The 19654-nt window shown below is 39.9% G+C and overlaps 1 protein-coding gene across 2 annotated transcripts in view; it reads left to right on the forward strand.

Annotated features, from left to right (window-relative positions):
* Nucleotides 1–12982, forward strand: part of brinp3a.1 (bone morphogenetic protein/retinoic acid inducible neural-specific 3a, tandem duplicate 1) — a 55685-nt gene extending 42703 nt beyond the window's left edge. For both annotated transcript variants that reach the window (XM_030434369.1, XM_030434368.1), the window contains exons 7-8: nucleotides 1966–2188; nucleotides 11375–12982. In XM_030434369.1, the coding sequence (XP_030290229.1) occupies nucleotides 1966–2188; nucleotides 11375–12491 (1340 nt within the window). In that variant the 3' untranslated portion in view covers nucleotides 12492–12982. The remainder of the gene's footprint in view (nucleotides 1–1965; nucleotides 2189–11374) is intronic.
* The last annotated feature ends 6672 nt before the right edge of the window (nucleotides 12983–19654 follow it).

Genomic DNA, 19654 nt, shown 5'->3' on the forward strand with positions numbered 1-19654 from the left:
GTTCAGCGGATGACAAGATAATAATGGTGGGTAGAGAGTTGGTTTCCAGGGATGAGGTATCGTTGTTGTTGGTGATGAAATAATAGTGGTGTTCAGCAGCGACTTTCAGTTCCCATTTTCCACAGGATACTCCGCACTATGAACGGGTTTAGTTACTGTTATAATGATATCTTCCCCTAACATTTAGATAAACCAAGACAATTTACAAAAGTTACATACTGCACATTAAACACAGCTAAAAAAGATATAACTGTTTATTTTCATTAGCTACCATCCTGATGAGGCACTTTTAAAAAACACCATGTTACCAACAGCCAGAGTTTGTTTGTAACATTCTGTTTCAATTTTTGTTTTTCGGGGGGGGGGGGGGGGTGTTGATGTTTCAATTGTGCCAAAGACAGGAAAAAAAGAAGAGACAGATGTGACAGTCAGAGTCAAGGGATGTGACTAGACGTTTATACAATGCCGTCTTCAGCTGTGATGAACTCGTTTGCGTAACTGTTTTAACCCTCGTATTGAAACAGTGCCATTTACCACTTATCTGACGCGGATGGAAAGGCGTGGATTCTAACAATTCGTTCACAACTTCAAGTCAACAAATATAAAAGAAAACTGCTTCATTTACGTCAAAATGTGCCCAAAAAAGCAATAACAAGCTAGATAGCTACTGAAACATCAAACTAGTAGCGACTGTGTTATGCTTGTTATGAAGAAAAGTAGTATCAGTGGAACAACAATGTTCTCATAACCCTTGTTTTCAAGTCTGCCTCGTTTGTAACACCATGCAGCCCCAATTCTTTGCCCTCTATGTCTACAGGTATTGGGAGACTCCTTCCCCTTGGCATGAGCACGCAAAGCAGAGGGTTAGGGCTAAGTGCTTAGGGCAGGGGGTGTATGAGATTGGATCTATTAATATCCCAGGTTGCATTAGGATAAGGTAAAGATAGTTATATCAGACAGCAACTGGGTGACGTGCGGTGTATCGGGACCAAAAAAGAAAAAAAAAAAAGCGGCCCGATGCCACCCCCTCGGCAACAGTCCCATTAATGAGCCTGTCTTAAAAAAAATGATTGCCACAGGCAGGCTACAGGAGGGACGCAAAATTGGTTTTGGTCTTTCCATTTATAGGAATTTGTGTGTCAGGCAAATAAATACTAACAAGAGAGTTATTTGTGAAAGTCCATTTAAAATGTTATACAAATGAATGTGTAAAAAGGCAATATCTTGACTGATGGAAGCTGCAGCATGTAGCCTCTCTCCTCAGGAGAACGTCTCTCATTTAAAAAAATGTAGGCCAAGGGAAAGCTACCCCCAAATACCCCTTTTAATATATTTCATTACAAGCTGTTTAATCAAAGTATTAATTTTTGTAATACACCTCGCATAATCACCAGGGAGGCCATTGACACAATTGGTTTTCTAATCAGATGCTTTATTATCAAGATAGCGTTAACTAATTACAAATCCAGGCGACATTTTATCATCAGTGTTGCACTTGCATTGGTTTTCCATACAACCAATCATGATAACAATGCTGGTGGTATTGTTATTGAACACTTTAGAAAATTATTCTGTTTGCTGTGCATTGTGTGTGACACAGACAGACAGACAGGCAGACAGCAGCTCTGAGGACATTATCCTCTGTGCTCACTGTCAGTACCGTTTCCTTACAGACAGACCCGGAGTTTTAGCCCTGGAAAATCTGTTGGCTGTTCATTACTGGGGGAAAAAAAAAAAAAAAAAAAAAAACTCCCAATACTCATACCCTGCTCTGCTCCTCGGCATTAGCATATGTGTCAAACAATATCACTTCCAGTTTGCCCTGCGGCTCCTGAGCCCATGTGGCCCCAGCAAAGTGATTCTCTCATTTGGCCTGAGTAAATTGAGAGTTAGTTTGGCCTGTGTTGGAGGAAAAAAAAAAAAAAGTGTCTCATCGCTCATATTGTCTCTCTCTCTGACTTTCAGATGAGTTTCAGAACTTCGTCCGGAGGCTTCCCACGTTCTACGCCCTGAACACGTCTGCCATTCAGTACTTCTGGAAAATGGAGCCGACCGTTCACCAGCGCTACAAACAGCTGGAGCTCAACACCCAGCAGCTCCTGAGCAAAGCGCGACGCATCGTCAACAAGCTCTTCACCCTCAGCAAGAGGTGTCGAACTCAGCCCAAAATCATTATGCTGAGGGAGAGGTGAGAGGCTGATAAGTATTCTTGCTGACCTTTCTGTTGCTACGGGTGTGGAAGTGTGTGTGTGTGTGTGTGTGTGTGTGTGTGTGTGAAAATGAACAGAGTGTGTGTGTGTGTGTGTGTGAGTGAAAATGAACAGAAATTCCTAAGCCTGCAGCCACATCACAAGTCCTTTCAAGCAAGCCGTGAACGGCAGCGCTCATTTATTTTCTTCAGCCCACTGTGTGCGCAGCGCTTTGTTATCCCCCCAACTAGGCATTATGCTAATAATGCACGCAATACATTAGCGCTTTGATATTCAACCGAGGTCCTTCTGAAGTGAGCTATAGTGTCACACCTGATGACTTGGCTGCACTCCCAGCCGAGGTCTCCTTACATCCAGGGAATCAGAGCTATCCTCCTGTGAAATTAAACTTTGCAGTGTTTTTTTTTTTTTTTTTTTTTAAGAATACACTAAGTTTGTGAGATACTCCTGTTGGCTAACTAGCCCGTGATGACATCATAGAGAAAAACAACCAAAAAACTTTTCCTCGTCTCCTCAGCAGATCATCAACATCGTCTATTTTTGTGTTTTTCAAAAAAATAAAATAAAAAAATAAAAAAATCAGTCATAAAGTGTGCAGACTCTGAGCTTATGAAAAAGAAATGTGATTAAGTCAGTACAGCTGACACGGCCAGGTTTATTTTAGGAGCTGTTTCAGGTGAGAAACCAAATATTCATCTTCTCCAATGTGATTCTTTTTTTTTTTTTTTTTTTTTGCTGCAGCTACAGTCTCCACTCGCCCACCTTCACTTCCTGTTAAATAAGGGAGCATAATCCCTGTTCGTTCAAACAGCCCGTTATTCTTTATACTGGAATTTTACCAGTCACCCAAAAAATACATCACCCCATACATACATGCAGGAGAGGTACCGTTAACTCCAGAACTGTTAAAGAAAGTTCTCTTCTCTGCCTGTTCAACAAGCAGATGCTGAAGTTTCAGCACACAGCACAGTAGCTACAGAGTTGCTCCACACTTTGATGGGATATTAAAGGATTTACAGCCCTTTTAAAGGTGCTAAAATGCCAAATTAGAATTCTCCTTCTTCACTAATAGACTACACTGAGATTTTTATCCGCCAACGGTATGGAAGAAAAGCGGCACTGATGAAAAATGCGAGTTTGGTCTCATGCAATATGTATTTTAAGGGTTTTCTTGTTTAGAGGCGCAAAATATAGGAGGAGGGAATGGTAATACAACTAACTGTTACACTAGATTTATCACCGTAGACTGACCAACGCTACAGAGGACACCGCATCTGAAATTCAACATTGAGGAAAAGGAATAGTAAAAATCTGCTGTGAGGTTTTTATCAGACGCACAAGAGAGTCTACATCCTGAGAGAGAGAGAGAGAAAGATGCAGTTTGCTAAGACTCAAGACAAAAGATCGGCAATATAACACCCTGTTATCTATCACGCAACTTTACCGTTATGTTTTTCCTGCACGTCTCCCCCGGCCCTCCTACTGAGTCTTAATGGCTCACTGCAGATCCAGCCTGGTGCAATATGGGTGAAAGAGCCAGAAATACTCACTAAGTAGGCTGTGATATTGTCTGTTTACACAGGTAAGCTTGTCCAGGGGTCTTCAACATTTTTCCAGGCCAAGGAACACTATACTACACATACTGTATAGAATTCTGTTGCATATTTAACTGGGCCTGCAAGAACACGTAGGGCAGCCTGTAGTGCCACGTATAAACAGGCCGCGGCACATGTTATGCATGTCAGCCTCACCATCCTCCAATTCTCTGGTGGTTTCCTTTTTTTTATGTATTTATTTTTTATTGGTGAAATTAGGTGAAAGACAAGGCGACAAGGGGGACAAGTACATCACACCACAAGGATCAACAAATACAGATAGTGGACATACAGTACAGATAACAACAGAAAACAACATAAGGTTATTATGATATGTATAGAGGTAATATAGGTGTGTGTGTGCGTGTCTGTGTGTGAGTGAGTGTGCATGCGTGCAAGTGGCTGAGATAGTATGGTAATATAAACATATGTAATATGGCATAGATAGATGATACCAAAAAAATAAATAAGTAAATAAAGTATAAATAAGAATAGAGAAGGAGGAGGAAAGTAAAATTGAAGGAAAAAAAAAATAATAATAAGTTAAATAAGTAGTAATAGTATGCAACATGATATGAGATATATTTACATAGTACAGTGTCATATAATTCAACCTTATATATTGTAATTAGATAATTTGAGATAAGATAAGACAGTATAGTGTAATATGAGATATTATAATAAGAAATGCAGTATGATTTAACCTAATATAGTCTGAAGAGATAATGTGAAGTATGATAATGTAATACAGGGCAAATCTGTAATGTAATATATCATGCTGTAATACAGGATAATGACATAATATATATGTGAACATAACATATGTGAACATAACCTAATGCAAGCAATATATCATGACAATGACTATCATAAGATTAATTGTTGGGATAATAATAAACAAATTATATTACATCGATGATAATATATTGCAGTGAGGGGTGAAGTTGGACCGGGATATCAGGAAGGCAAGCGAAGTTGCCCCCTAGCTGGTCCCAAGTAGCCCAGTTGGTAGCCCCAGCGGGAGACAGGCGAGGCGGTAGTGAAAAGGCCCCCCCGCCCCCCTTTTTTTGTATCGTCTTATTTGTTGTTGTTGTTCTTTTTATTTATTTATTTATGTATTTGTTTAGATTGTACCTTGGGCCGCTGCTGAACCCAAAGGTAGCTGCTGGCCCGTTACAAATCTAAACTCCTTTGCCAATTCCTGGTCTGGGCAACTTCCAGACCCTTGGGAGGAAGTCTGCCCGCTGAGGAGTGGGTTGTTTGTTTGTTTTGTTTGATTATTTGTTTTGAAAGAGAGGGGATGTGAGGTAGGACCCAACTACCCAGCCCCACCCGCCCCCACCGAGGTACTGCCCTGCCCCAAGAGAACCAGACAGGAAGCCCCCGCCCACCTCCACCTTCAACCAATCCAGTCCGACCCCGCCCTTTCTCTTTAATTTATCATACAAATGTCATTGTCATGATTATTGTTAGAATATATATATATATATATATATATATATATATATATATATATATATATATATATATATATATATATATATATATATATATATATAATTATTATTATTATTATTATTATAATAATAATAATAATAATAATAATAATAGCAATAATAGCAATAATAATAATAAAACTGAAGAAAAAAATGAAGAGATATGATATATATGACATGGTAATAATAGCAATGATAGCATTGTCAGTAATAACAATCATAATCATAATATTCAGTCATATTAATAATATTAATAAACACAATCAACAAGGTGAGCATAATAATAGTAATAGTTAGCACAGTCATATTCATGTTAATAATGAAAATATTGATAATATAGTAATAATAATAGTATTAATAATAGAGGAAGAGCAAAAGAGATATATGGCACACATATGTGTTTGTTTGTTTGTTTCTCTGGTGGTTTCTGACATGGAGGGTATGTCAGTGTCTCCTGCCTTGAAATGTCACTTAAACGATCCACTGTGGCTCACAATGATTACTGCACATGTAGAATAATAATGCAATAATACGTAGTTAGCTGAATGGGTCATAGTTACGAAGACAGTCACAGACTCGCTACAGAACAAGAATCTAGTCAAAGGACTTTTAGCAGGTTAACCACCTACACACATTGACTACTCATAAGTCAATCACTGATCTCTTTGTTGAGTTCACATCAGGCTGTTTACCCACCATTTTTCTTAAGGGTGTGTCACAGGGTCTGATATCTTAGGTACGGCTGGTGCTTTTAATTTGAAGGAGCAATGCTGGTACTAGGCGAGAAGCAGCTCGGTAGATCGGCAGGAGTGTCAGCACAGTAGAACTATGTCCTCCAAACAAGCGGAAATGCACTTTTTTGTTTGTTTAGCTCATTGCCAAGGATATCATACGAACCATCAGTTAAAAAGTTGGCCCCCTCTTTCACCTGGGAAAAGCTACACATACATATGGCCTACCTTTTGAAGAACGAAGCACGCGGCGTCTCTTCCGACACAATAGTCTAGCCTCAGACACTACTTAGCAGCAGTCTATGCAAGCAGGTGAACTGGAGGCTGGCCGCATTTACATCTGTCGTCTTTGTTAAAACAAAGCTAAATAAAGAAACTGCATTGACGCAACGGATGTTCAGCCCTGACTGCAATTTGCAACCGGCTCAGTGAACCTCCCTCTTTGTTTCTGAGCGCTCACCAAGTACAACAGCAGAACACAAAAAGAATCAGACGGTGAAATGATAAGTGGTTCGTCGGGTATGTGGAGATGAACTGAAAACAAGTCACGTCCGCACATGCACCGGATTTAATATGTAATATTTTTCCAATGCTTCAGTATGTGGAGCAAACTCAGGGAGGGCAGTAAATGCATTAATGAGATATAGTGGGACTGATGAAAGTAAATACTTAAACTGGATCATTGGGATCCTGCTGTGATATAACCTGTTGCTCTTGAAGGATCTAAGAAGAGTCTGTCACTTCATATTAACAGGGTTGAAAGGAAAGCACTTAGAATAAGAGACGCCTTCCCTGCCTCGATTGAAATATTGCATTTGACTCTATATCAAAGTCATTTAACTGCGGGATATCATTATTATATTTCTAGAAATCTGCCACAAAATACATTTTTGACCAACTTTAACTAGCTGCAATATTTTTTCTTCTCGCTTTACACACAAAAAAATACATTGATTTACTGTATTCAAGAGTGTATTTCCATATTTCATCGTGTGTAGCGACCTAGTTCATGGAGAACTTTTTTTTTTGCCTTCTCTGTAGAAGAAATGTGCATTTGGGTTTGCAGCCATTATTCACACGCTGGCCGTCTTTGATCACGGTCTTTGTCAGTTACACGGGAAAAATATGCTTTTGTGACTTAACGTTGCGAATCCATTTTGCAGTTTCTATTGTAACTTTCTAGTCCAGCCTTTGAAGATGAGGACAGAATATTTTCCTCGGTTTTTGAGCCACGCCATCTGAGAGCACAAGGTGTCAGAACAGCAGTGATTTTTTTTTTTTTTTTTTGTGGTTCGCAGAGTAAATATATATCGCTTGTAATGGAAAAAATGTACCGCGTCTTCAGTGGAGTGAGACGGTAAGCTCACTAGTGAAAATTGAATCTGTGGCGGAAGGAGAAAGTTTGTGTGTGGCACTGATGTGTGTGAAATGAGCTGACAGACAATGAACAGATTGCAGAGTGAACACCCAGCTTCTCTTCGGCCCGTGCTGCACACTGCGTCTCCATGACAGTTTACATGTCCTGCTGATACAATGCGCTTCGTGAAGGCGGGACAGCTTCCTCTGTCTCGCTGTGCACAGCCTCCTCTCTGGAGGTGAGATATGCACAAGTGACTCTGATGAGTTTCGGAGGAGAGTTTGTGCTGCTCAAACCGTTAACGCGTTACATCGACTGTGTTTTGACAAACTGCGACCAGATTTTAAATTTAATGGTGCTAGAAAATGTCTTTTTCTCAACTATTGTGCGCTCGCTGTAATGTTGGGAGATTGAATTAGAGTGACTCGCTGTTTTCAAGCTCTCAGATTTAAGCTGACTTGAAGTGGACAAACACTGCAGCTAAAATGTTCTGTAGCCTTCAGATGCACTTATTGCAAAGAAAAAAACAATCTGTTAAAGTACTAGACTCTTTTTTTGTTCCCATTTAGAGTGTACTTTGCCTTGTGCATGTTTTATATACTTATTTACCTCAGTATTTCTACTTTCACTGCTCAACAAAGGCAGCGCAAAGTGATTTTGTTTCTAAGATTTTGGTCTATTTTGCTTTCTTCTTCTGTGCAAAGAAAATGTCCAGGTGATTATTTCAGTTCATGTCTCTGTTCTGGACATTAATGTGAGTTAGCTCATTCAAGTTAGATTGCCTCATACTCATATGCAAAATATAGATGTCATAAAGCAACATAATGTAGAAATTGACATTTTGTGCAATTTAGTGCCCCCCACGGCTTCCGAGCGCAACACCATTTGTTGCAAATGCAAATCCGAGGTGCATAACAATTGATACGTAATGTGGGTGCTACAAATAAAACTAATGACGTCATTCCAGTGTTATGTGTTGGAAACTTGTATGTTGAAGTGCATAGGGGGGAGACACCATTTACCCTATGACAAGACACTGTGCCATCAACATGATTTTAAAGCACAAATTGTTATTTCAAGGTAAAAAGTTAAATACTGTTGCTTTAATGTAAGTGGAAGTTTCATGGTTATATCTAGTTGAAACTTTTACCCTCATCACCATTTTTGCATTAAATCTTGCAATTCATATCTTTTTAAAAGGTCACTTCTCCTTTTTTTCTTTTTTTTTTCTTGGCATCTCAGCCAGAAATCTCCATTTCAGTAGCACTTCCATTGACCAAACTGCACAGTTTTATTTCCGATCTGTATTCTGGGGGTTTTTAAAGGAGAGTGTGTTCGTATTCCTTCCTTAGACTCAGACTTCCTAAAGGGAAATTCCTTTTCACAGTATCGTACACATCAGACAAGACAGTCCATACAGAAAAACCATACAATACCAAGCAGCAATTACAATCCACAGTTGATCCTGTTCATATATTCACAGTGTGATTTACATACAATTTTATTTCTAAAACATGATAGAAATAGATGTTGTTAATCTGTGTTAACAGCATTTTCAGATTTATGGAGTGGTAAAAAACAGATTAACCTTTGACTCTAATATTTCAACAAAATGAAACTATTCATTTTGAACCTGGCTTTAGCCTATGTTAAACCTTCTGTTCTGCAATTTAAATGTGCAAATATTTAATCAGATAATGTCTGCATATTCAAACATAAGAACAACTTTAAACTTGTTATACAAAAAAATGATTCATGTGAGTAATCAACTTAGTTTCACGCTTATATATAAATAAATAAATTGTTGTTTTACTCACCCTATTCCATTGCAATATATTCACCAAACAATGAGCAACTGCCTTGAAAAAAGTGACCTGTGCACTTTTTGCAATTTTAACATTATCATCACACTAACTTTGTCCTCTCTATGCCACTCTTGTGATGATCATTGCCAAGAGCCCCGATTACAGTCTAAAAACGTGTCTCTTTTCAATTTATAATCAAACAAAAATTGCTTTTTGAATGCATTGTAATAGATCAAACATGGTTCTATCAGATTACTTTCTGAAAAATGCAGAACCTCTCCTGCGCTGAATATGCAGCAGTTTTCAAATCAGAGCGTTTCAAATGCACAGTCAGTCTTTCTCAGTTAAAGTTTCAGCTTCTCCAGTTCAGTTAGATTTATTACAAATGACTTTCATCTGGTCTCCTTTGGCGACGGTGCTGTGCACAATCACATGCATTCAACATTCATCAACGTGTCTCATCAAACATTCGGTAAGAGAAAGTCAGCGAAAAACACTGCCTTAGAATTTATCCCAGTGTAGAAATGGGAAATGGTCCTCCAGATAATGCACTGAGGCAGACACTTGTTTTGAAATGTTGAAATATGCCTCGTATATTTGCTCCAAACCTGGTTCGTGAAGTTATGGAAAGAAACCTGGCAGACTTTTAATAGCTTTGATCTAATATTCATCATGAAGTTTAAATTCCCTGTGCCGCACACACGGTAGCAGCCCAGCTATTATTTAGCCGAACAACTGTTTGGACAAATGCCGTTCGTTCTTTCAAAAAATATGCTTTGAATGTAAATTACTTATACATGCACCATTGTTTCCACTAAATTAATTTAGCAGCTGCACGCAAGCACAATAACAAAACTGCAAACTCTGCTCAAGAACAAAAGTGAATTCAGAAGTGTGACAGATGTGAAACAAAGGAAGTCAAAGACTGATTTATGACATTATATTCCTGTCATGCGGTCCATCTGTTTCTCTTTCACAAAATATCTCAGGAATCTTGATTTACCATTAGAGCTTTTGTCTTAGAATAAATAAAACATCCAGTAATTGTTATTTATATAGTCATAGTCACTGGCTCTAAATCATTTCTCTACACGGGACTGAATCATGCATGAAAAAGCCCTTTTCATGTGAAATATTCCGCTGTGACATTTATGATGTTAAATATTGTTTCTAAAGGCCCAGATGACAGATGTTCTTCACCAGGACGGGTTTTTACATGAAACACTATAGTTTACCAAATTTGGAGTGGAGGGTTATTAAACTTGAGAAATGTCTCTGCTTTTCTCACTGGTTTAAACTGGTTGAGACTGTGTTGTAACAATTATCAGAATCTGATTAAAGTTGTTTGCTGTTAGCTTACTGTACCTTTGTCAAACACCTGATGGAGCAGATGATCTCGCCTTTCAGTGTTCAAACTAAAAGAGAAACTCCTTAGTTATAAATGTACTGACTTTACACTTTTATCTTGTCAAGGGTAACTTTTTTTTAGAGCAAAACACATTTGTGAAACCAAAATGTGGACTGGGTTTTAATTCCTAGACGGAGCTGATGAAAATGTTGAGGGTTTTGAATGGAGCACTCAGACGTGGGCCCTGCTTGGCAGGCGCGACTCTCTGGAGAATGTGAAGCGGTGCAGAGCCGCGGAGAAGGGCTGACCTTTAGCCACGCCGCCCTCGCTCCCCATTGTTCGATCAGGAAGCGGATGAGGGAAATATTAGACCTCTGCCTCGTTTTTCTTTCTTGCCACTGACATTAAAAACACATTGCAGGATTTCGTTGGCCACCCTGAATCACATTTGGTAGATTTGAGTGCAGGATGTGTCATCAAAAAAATGTGTTCTAGTTCTACAGGAAGAGAAAAGAGGGGGATTTTAATATCAATACTCAATCAATATTCTGTATATTATTATATTCCTACAAGACCAATATACAGATAACTAAAAAAAACAACACAAAGGGCACAGGATAAAAACCTTGAAAAGATGTATAATTTATGTTTTTATTGGGTCTTTACCTTCAATATTTAGTCATATGTATTTTATCTATCAGACTATATCTCTTAATTTTCAGATAAAGAAGTAGCTTCTGTGTGGTCAAGATTGTAATCCTATTTCTAATAAAATTTATGAGATTTATTTATAACTACATGGATCTTACGTCCTGTTCTGTCTCTGTTTCAGGCCTTTCAGCTACTGGCTTAACTACATCCTCTCCATCATGTACTGCAGCGAGAACAACCACATCGGCTCCTACCTGGAGGAGACCAGGAGCTGCTCCTGCCCCTACGAGCACCCACCCTGCCAGGGCGTGATCCCTTGCACGGTGGGCGAGGGCACCTCCTGCGCCTCCTGCTCTTACGAGAACCGCTCGCGCTGCGCCACCTGCAACCAGGGTTACATGCTGAGTCAGGGCGTGTGCCGCAACGAGGTGCCCGACTCCACTGACCACTACATTGGCTTCGAGACGGACCTGCAGGACATGGAGTTGCGCTACCTTCTGCAGAAACGTGACAACCGCATCAGCATCCACGGGATCTTCGTCAGCAACGACGTCAGGCTGAATAACTGGTTCGACCCGTCATGGAGGAAGAGGATGCTGCTGACGCTGAAGAGTAACAAATACAAGTCAAATCATGTCCACATGCTCCTGGGGATGTCTCTACAGATCTGCCTTACCAAGAACAGCACTCTGGACCCCATGCTGTCTGTCTACATCAATCCGTTCGGGGGGAGCCACTCGGAGAGTTGGATCATGCCCATAGACCAGAACATTTACCCAGACTGGGAGAGGACTAAATTAGACCTTCCCTATGACTGTTATAACTGGACTTTGACTTTGGGAAACAAGTGGAAAACATTTTTTGAGACAGTCCACTTTTACCTAAGGAGCCGCATCAGAGGGCCCTCAAGTAATGGAAATGGAACTGTATATTATGAACCCATGGAGTACCTGGAACCGGGACGGAACCTAGGCTACATGAAGATCAACAGCATCCAGGTATACGGCTATAGTATGCACTTCGACCCGGAAGCGATCCAGGACCTGATTTTACAGCTAGACTACCCATATACTCAGGGATCGCAGGACTCGGCCCTGCTGCAGCTGCTGGAGATCCGGGATCGGGTCAACAGGCTTTCCCCGCCAGGAGCGCAGCCTCTGGACCTCTTCTCCTGTCTGCTGCGGCACCGGCTCAAACTGTCCACCACAGACGTTGCCAGGATCCAGGCAGCGCTGCAGACTTTCAGTGCCAAGCAGCCCAACTCGATGGAATACGAAACAACCAAATTATGTAGCTAATAAGTGGGCAGGCGGCCAGGTGCACAGATGGCGGAGCAGTTATCACACAGGCCTGATGATGGTTAAGAGCAATTCTGGAGCCGCGCAAGGGACATTTGGGGGACATTTTCATCGCCGTCATGGATCTCAAGAGTGCATTTGGGATTCTCATGTCAGCTTTTCGTATAAATTTGTACAACATTGTAGAATTAGGGAGGATTTCACCAGACTTGCCTCATAGCTTTGTTTCCTCTCCTGATGACAATAATGACTTTGACAGTTAATAAGATCAATTTAGAACTCTGCCACCGCCGACATGTTGCCAACGTGCTGACGTCTGTAGGTTGCACAGATCAAAGTCACTCATACATACATGAACAAAAAGCTTTTGCTGATGAAGTATTACCCGAGCAATGTAATCATCTCACAAATATAAACATTTCAACACCAGCATGTGGTTTTGTTTGTACCTTTCTCATCACTTTTTTTTTTTTTTTGGTGGGCGCAAAAATGAACATAAATGGATTCTTTACTATCATGTGTATCATCTAGTCCTCCCCTTTGAACCAGGGACATACATAATGGGCACCTCATTGTTTTTAGCTCTCCATACGACAGTAGACTCTTCCCTGTTTTTAAACTCTATTACACATTTTTGTAAGAAATGACAAAAGCTCAACAAACGGTGAACAAATAGATGCTGTATGAGTTCAGATTTGCCGAGAAAACATGACACCACGATCACAATATATGTTACATGTGCTTTTATTTTTATAAATGCTGTTGTTTGTGAAACAAAAGTTACAAAAAACACTGTCTATAAAATGTATAATACAATTTGTTAATACACTAAATAAAATACATTTTTATGTGTGGTCTATAGATGGTGTACTTCTGTTTTTCATGCGATGCTGTTCTTTCCTCAGCAGACGTTAAAAAGTTAAAGAGTCCATTACATTTTGGTGAACATCCAAAACACTTATTTATAATACTAATATAATAATACTTTTAATACGTATGAATACTTATATACTAATTATAATTATTACCTGTGTTTTACCGGCTCTAACATGGCACGCTGGCGTGGAAAAGCTCTTTGTCTTCTTTGTCCGTTGATAAGCGAGTAAGCTTCACTCGGATGTCGAAGATTTGACAAGTCCGGATTTTTCAGTCAATCAAAGCTGGCCGAAAAAGGTTACCTGGAGCAGCTCCTCAAAAGTACAGGCCGTTTAGAAGCTCTTCCTATCACTCTCCTGGTATTATGCAGGCTCACTGTCACTCGCGTCTCTGGCACTTGAATAGAACTGAGCTTTTGTTATTATAATTATTATAATTAAACCTGTGCCTTTTCTGCTATGACATGTCATAACGTCTGCTGTGAAAAAAAGCCGACAGTAGTTGACTTGCCTTTGTCGTCAACAAGTATGAAACGCGGCTGCCCACACTCTCTAAGTATCGATGGAAGATACAGAAGTGAATAAGTAGTTTCAGTTATTTATTAATTAGAAATGTATGCGAGTTGAGGGAAATGTTACTAAGTGCAGACTTTGATATGAATACTGTGCGGTTTGAGCGAGAATCAGGATTTGAACTCAAGTGTTCAGGATGTCTGTCCACCCACCATCCAACCAAATACGCCTTCTGTGCAGAACAAGAATGAAGAAAATGAAGCAGTACTCTGCAAAACAAATGACGAATTGTTCAAGAATTAATAGGGGTGTCCCAATGTTCTCCGTTTCTTCTTTGTTATTGGCTCATATCACAACTCATGTCTCTTAATATTTAATCAGATATATATTTTTACCGGGATGATATGTATATGTTTCAGATGCATTGAAATGACAACTTATTTTTTACCAGTCATGGTTCAAAAACACGTGGTTAAAATATCCCTACATAATGGATGAACTGGGAGATCTGCATAATGAATTTTGAAGGAGACTCCTTAAAGTGACATGACTTGAACAGCTGGAAAGAATACGCCTCATTCTGCTGGATATGTTGGAAGAGACTACAGAGACATTCAGTCCACTTAAGAGTGAACAGTGGTGGAGGAGTCTGCGGCGTCACAACACATCCTCGGCCAAGGACGGAAACTGTCTGTCCGAGAGAATACGAAACTAACAATGGACGATTACAAATTAGCCTTTTATTAAGTCACTGATGGAAATAACTGTAATGGAAAGAAATAGCGACAGTTCATGTGACCGTAATGTTACGAATGTGGCTCTTTGTTGAAGATAAATCAGGTCAAAGTTTAAAGAGTCATAGATTTTGCCGACCTCAGTGTCAGAACTCAGTGTGCCAAAATACTTTTCCACGATCTCATATTCCCACTTCTACAAACACAAAATAGAGCAACTGTGCAACACTTTCAGACTAAGTACAGTATAGACAGGACTTATTATTTTGTTGCTTTTATCTGCTTCATTTTTGGCGATAGCATAAATAGGATCGCCTCCGGATGTATTTGATAATACATGAATGTTATTTCTAGATAATTTACATTTTTCATGTTTTTCTAAAGGTTTGACACATTGGATGGGTTTATCGCTAATCCAGCCAATGAGTTTTGCATATCCAAAAACCTGTTGTTTAAGATGCTACATATTTAACAAATATAATATATTTATTTAATTATATAAACCAAGTCATTACAAAACAATTCTGAGAAACATGTCGGAAAAATATATTAAAATGCGAGGGAGGAGGTGCAAATGCATCAGTTCAGACGGCTGCATTCGAGCTAATTTCATGTTGGAATAGAAATGCAAAATTCAGCAGCTGGTGAATACTATTAAGAGCTTTTCCACTCGCTTTCATCTCTAAAATGACACTTTTTAGCATACTTTTCTGAAAGCACATTTCACAGAAAAACAAGATTTCTTGAGTAAAACTTTGCAGTAGTTTTCCTCGGATAGAATTGTAGAAGTCAGGAACCCCCCTCCCACAAAAAAAATAAAATAAAATTATTGGGATATCCATTCCCTTTTTTGATGTGATAGGAACTTATAGAGGATTTCATATACAGCATGTCTAGCAGTTTGTGCTACAACTGATCATCTTTGGCTGATTTTTAAGATATGTAGTCTTGCATACAATTCTCCATCCGGCAACAGGAAGAGAATTTCTGGCCCTTGGATTTGTGCTGATGGATGGCTGCTGGAGGCAGTGGGGGAGACACGGCATCAAAGCCCGTTATCTCGGTTGGTTCTCCCACTGGTTTGTAGTCTGGTGTAATTTGCGGGGGTTTATGTCTTACTCCTGTGAAATAAAAGCATCTCACTCCAGATCCCCCAAGAGCCCTGTGCAATACACGTATAGCAGGCAGCCCTGACTGCTCCACACGCAGCCTTTCTCTCACACCTCTTGATGTTGAACCATTTCTTATGATGAAAGCAGTCGATGTGGAAACGCAGGTTCAGAGACTCAAATTGCCGGGAGTATTCCCCATCACACGTTTAGACAGCAATGATGCTTTCTGCCAGGAATGTCAGAAAAATGCAAATCGCTCCTTTCGGCTGGAAATGCGGAATGAAAAGACGGATCAAGTCGGAATTACAAGCAGAATTTGAAAGATTTGTCTCGCCACAGGTTTTTAGAGATTGCATTAGCTGGCCTGAAAGGAATGATTCCTACGGGCCACAGGTCCTATGTCCCCCAGTTCACACGTTCACAGGGTTATGATTGGGGTTTTGAACAGAACACAATAGGATGGTTAATGTGTGTGAACAGAATATTGAAGCAAGAAACATAAGACAATAGGAATATGGGTTTTTTCCAGGGTCCGGGAAACATAAGACCCAGGAAAAACAGGATCCTGGGAACATAGGACTCACGGAAATAAGACAGTGGGACCCAGCAAAAATCACATCCCTTCCAGTTTTCCTCAGGGACCTTATTTCAGAAAGAAGTCTGTATGGTAACTGAATGAGGAGAGGCAAATAATGTTTTGATCCCGTTTGAATTGTGCCATGAATTACACATATGCTTGACAATTCAAAAGATATTTTTTTCAACTTGAGAAAGTCGTAGGTCGTCATAAAATCCAATAAATATAAATAATACATTTGAAATACAAAATACAACTGTGAAAATGCATGATTAAAAGACTACACAGCCAACAGTCGTGTTAGTGGCATTGTCTCTTCATCTCGTAGGTGAAACATTGTAGATGTGTTAGCTGGCTCACAGGACTGATGGTCGATCCTTTCACATAACTGCAGTTGTCGATATGAGCAGATATATTTTGAATTTCATCTGTGTTAATACTTGGTGTTGGTGACATGTTGAGTGAGAAGGTGTAGTTCACTGAGTGGTGTAACACAAAACTACATGGTAGTTAACTTTATGACAAACTGCAAATGTTCTTGACTTAGAAATGTATCTTTTAAATTGACGACCATCATATGTTTACTTTTTACTTACCATCTTTTTCATTTTATGGTTTTAATCATGCTTTGTTGAAGTTTATTTCTCTTTTATCACTGTGAAATCGGAACAGCTCCAGCTGTATTTGTGCCGAACAAAATATGACTGTTATGCCCCAACTTGATCTTTTCCCAACCCTAACCAAGTGTTTTTGTGTCAGAGCTGCAACTTCTGTCAACACCAACCTTGAGACTTGAGATTGATTTGCAGTGTTGGGCACATTACTTTAAAAAAGTAATCAGTTATAGTTACTAGTTACTTTTTCCAAAAAGTAACAGAGTTAGTAACAGAATTACTCCACTATAAAAGTAACTAGTTACCAGGAAACGTAACTATTGCGTTACTTTTTATTGTTCCCCCTTTTGAGCTCGGCATTCATTTTAGCGTACTCGGCATCCATGTATTTAGAAAATGTCCTCTGCATGGCGGACCGGCACCTGTTCTCCCCGATATTTTTGCCAGTTAGTGCTCTGAAGGAGTCTGAGTCAGCCGTTGATAATAGGAGCATGTTCTCAACAACATACCTGCCTACCATTGCATTCAGTTCAGTCTGTGTCAAGTTTTTGGGAAGCTGGAGCAGAAAAATCCATCTGTAGCTGCTCGGACAGCTCCGTGTCCTTCTTTGTTAGCTGAGCTCACGTTAGCCACACCTGGCCTGCTGTCATCATCAACAGTGTCAACAACGGTGTTTTTGGCCACTAGTTTTGTAGAAGCGTGTGCTGCTGAGAGATGATTCATCAGATTAGAGTTGCTTACAACGGACGTAGACAAAGGAGATTAGTGTCTGTACTTCCACTTTGAAAACGCCAACTTTCCCTCCGGACTCGCCCTTGCTGCAGCTCACCTCTGCTAGTTTGTGTGTGCAAGGCTGCTGTGTGCGTGTGTGGTTTTTGTGTAAACTGAACACTGCCTCTGATTGGCTTACAAACTCTCACTCTACCTTAGAGAGCCAATCACCATCGCTTATGCGGTTATCCCGCCCCTCCCTCCTCCCTCGCCAAGCAAAATAAAACAGCTTTGCAGCTCCGGTGGCTGAGAGCCGAGTCGGATGACAACAGCTTCAATGATCAGCTTCAGTTTGTAACGTGCCACACTTAGTAGTCGGTAACGGTAACGGTAATGCTGTTGTAACGATTGAAATAGTAATTGATTAGATTACCCGTTACTGAAAAAAGTAATGTCGTTATTAACGCAGTTTATTGTAACGCTGTTATTCCCAACACTGCTGATTTGTCATTAATTAAAAGTACAAGTGCTGCAAAATCACAAAACTCGGGACTTTTTGATGGGAAGGAGCCCATTCGAAATGCTCCTCCCTCTGATGACACAACTGGATCAGTGTAGATGTTCTTTAGATGGAAATGTACCCAAAATACTTCACAGACATACAGAAGTCTCCTCTCTCCTCAAAGGGCTTTCCTATAAAGTTATTTAAATTCTCAGGTTTATTTATATTATCATTTTAAATTGCACTCTACTATTCTCAGTGATGCCAGTAACTCTAATCTGACCACTTTTTTTTAGTAACGAGTAATCTAATGCGTTAATATTTCCAAACCAGTTATCAGATTAAAGTTACTTATTCAAGTCACTATGCATTACTATTATTTTTGTCATTTTCCTTAGTAAGAATATATATTTTTGCTTTCTTCTTTGCGTCTCGGGGAGGGATGTCCTCTATGCGACAAGTCACATTTTTCTGCATGAGCACACTCAGGTGTAACACCACGCAGCTACACAATGAACAATGGAGGGATGAGAGAGATGCGCTGCACTTAAAGCCCCTGTACGGAGTTTTTAACTGGATATGCAAAAGTCTCTGGTTTCTGCTGATGTGTCTCTGTTACCTACAACAGCAAATGAGCCCATCAGTGTGAAGATACGCTTTTTCTAAGTAGTCTAATTCTATACCTCTGAAAGGCATTGGTCGGGTCGGACCACTGACGAAACGATTTACGGCAGTCAGACCGGAACTGACGACACTCAGCGTATCTGTTTTGTTGCTACGCTAGCCAGTGCTAACCGAGCTAAAACTTTTGTCATGGCTGATAATGAGACAATGAAAAGAAAAATAATTTGAACCGAAGACCAACGAAAGGCCGAGAGGGAATCCGATCGGGCTAGGGCTAAACACGGATAAACATTGGCGATTCCTTCGAGAGATGGAGAGAGTTGCGGGGCTTGAAGGGATTCAAGTCGGATCCAGAATTTGCCCGATTCCTCCTGGACATGGTATGTAAATTTTATTTCATTTATGAAATGTATTGCGGGACGTAGTTTACAGCAATACATGAATTTATACTGTTACAACAAAGCTGGCTAACGTTACCACTAGATTAGCTCTTGATACTACACTCGTAAAAACGACAAAGAAACGTCTTAGATCACGCATCCATTTCAGCTGTGTGTATCAGCCCAGCCGACCTGCAACGATGCGTTGGTAATATCCTCTGTCATTATAAATGATTCAGTTTCTTACTTAGAACAAAACATCCATCACAATCACTGTGACTTTGCTGGGCACCAACCATTGACAGCCAGTGGGGGGGCACCTCATGATAAAAGCTTTAAAAATCTTTTACGTAAATGTTTATATTATTCACTGGAAATTGTTGAAAGACCATACATTACTCGTTTATGAATATCAATTTCATAAAAATAACAACAATATACAATAAATCAAGATTACATGACCCCATCCCCCCACCCACCCCCAATCGGTCAGAGTTGAGCTGGTCCACAAAGCAGCGAGA

This window comes from Sparus aurata, chromosome 11 (assembly GCF_900880675.1).
Source record: "Sparus aurata chromosome 11, fSpaAur1.1, whole genome shotgun sequence".
Taxonomy (NCBI): Eukaryota; Metazoa; Chordata; class Actinopteri; order Spariformes; family Sparidae; genus Sparus; species Sparus aurata.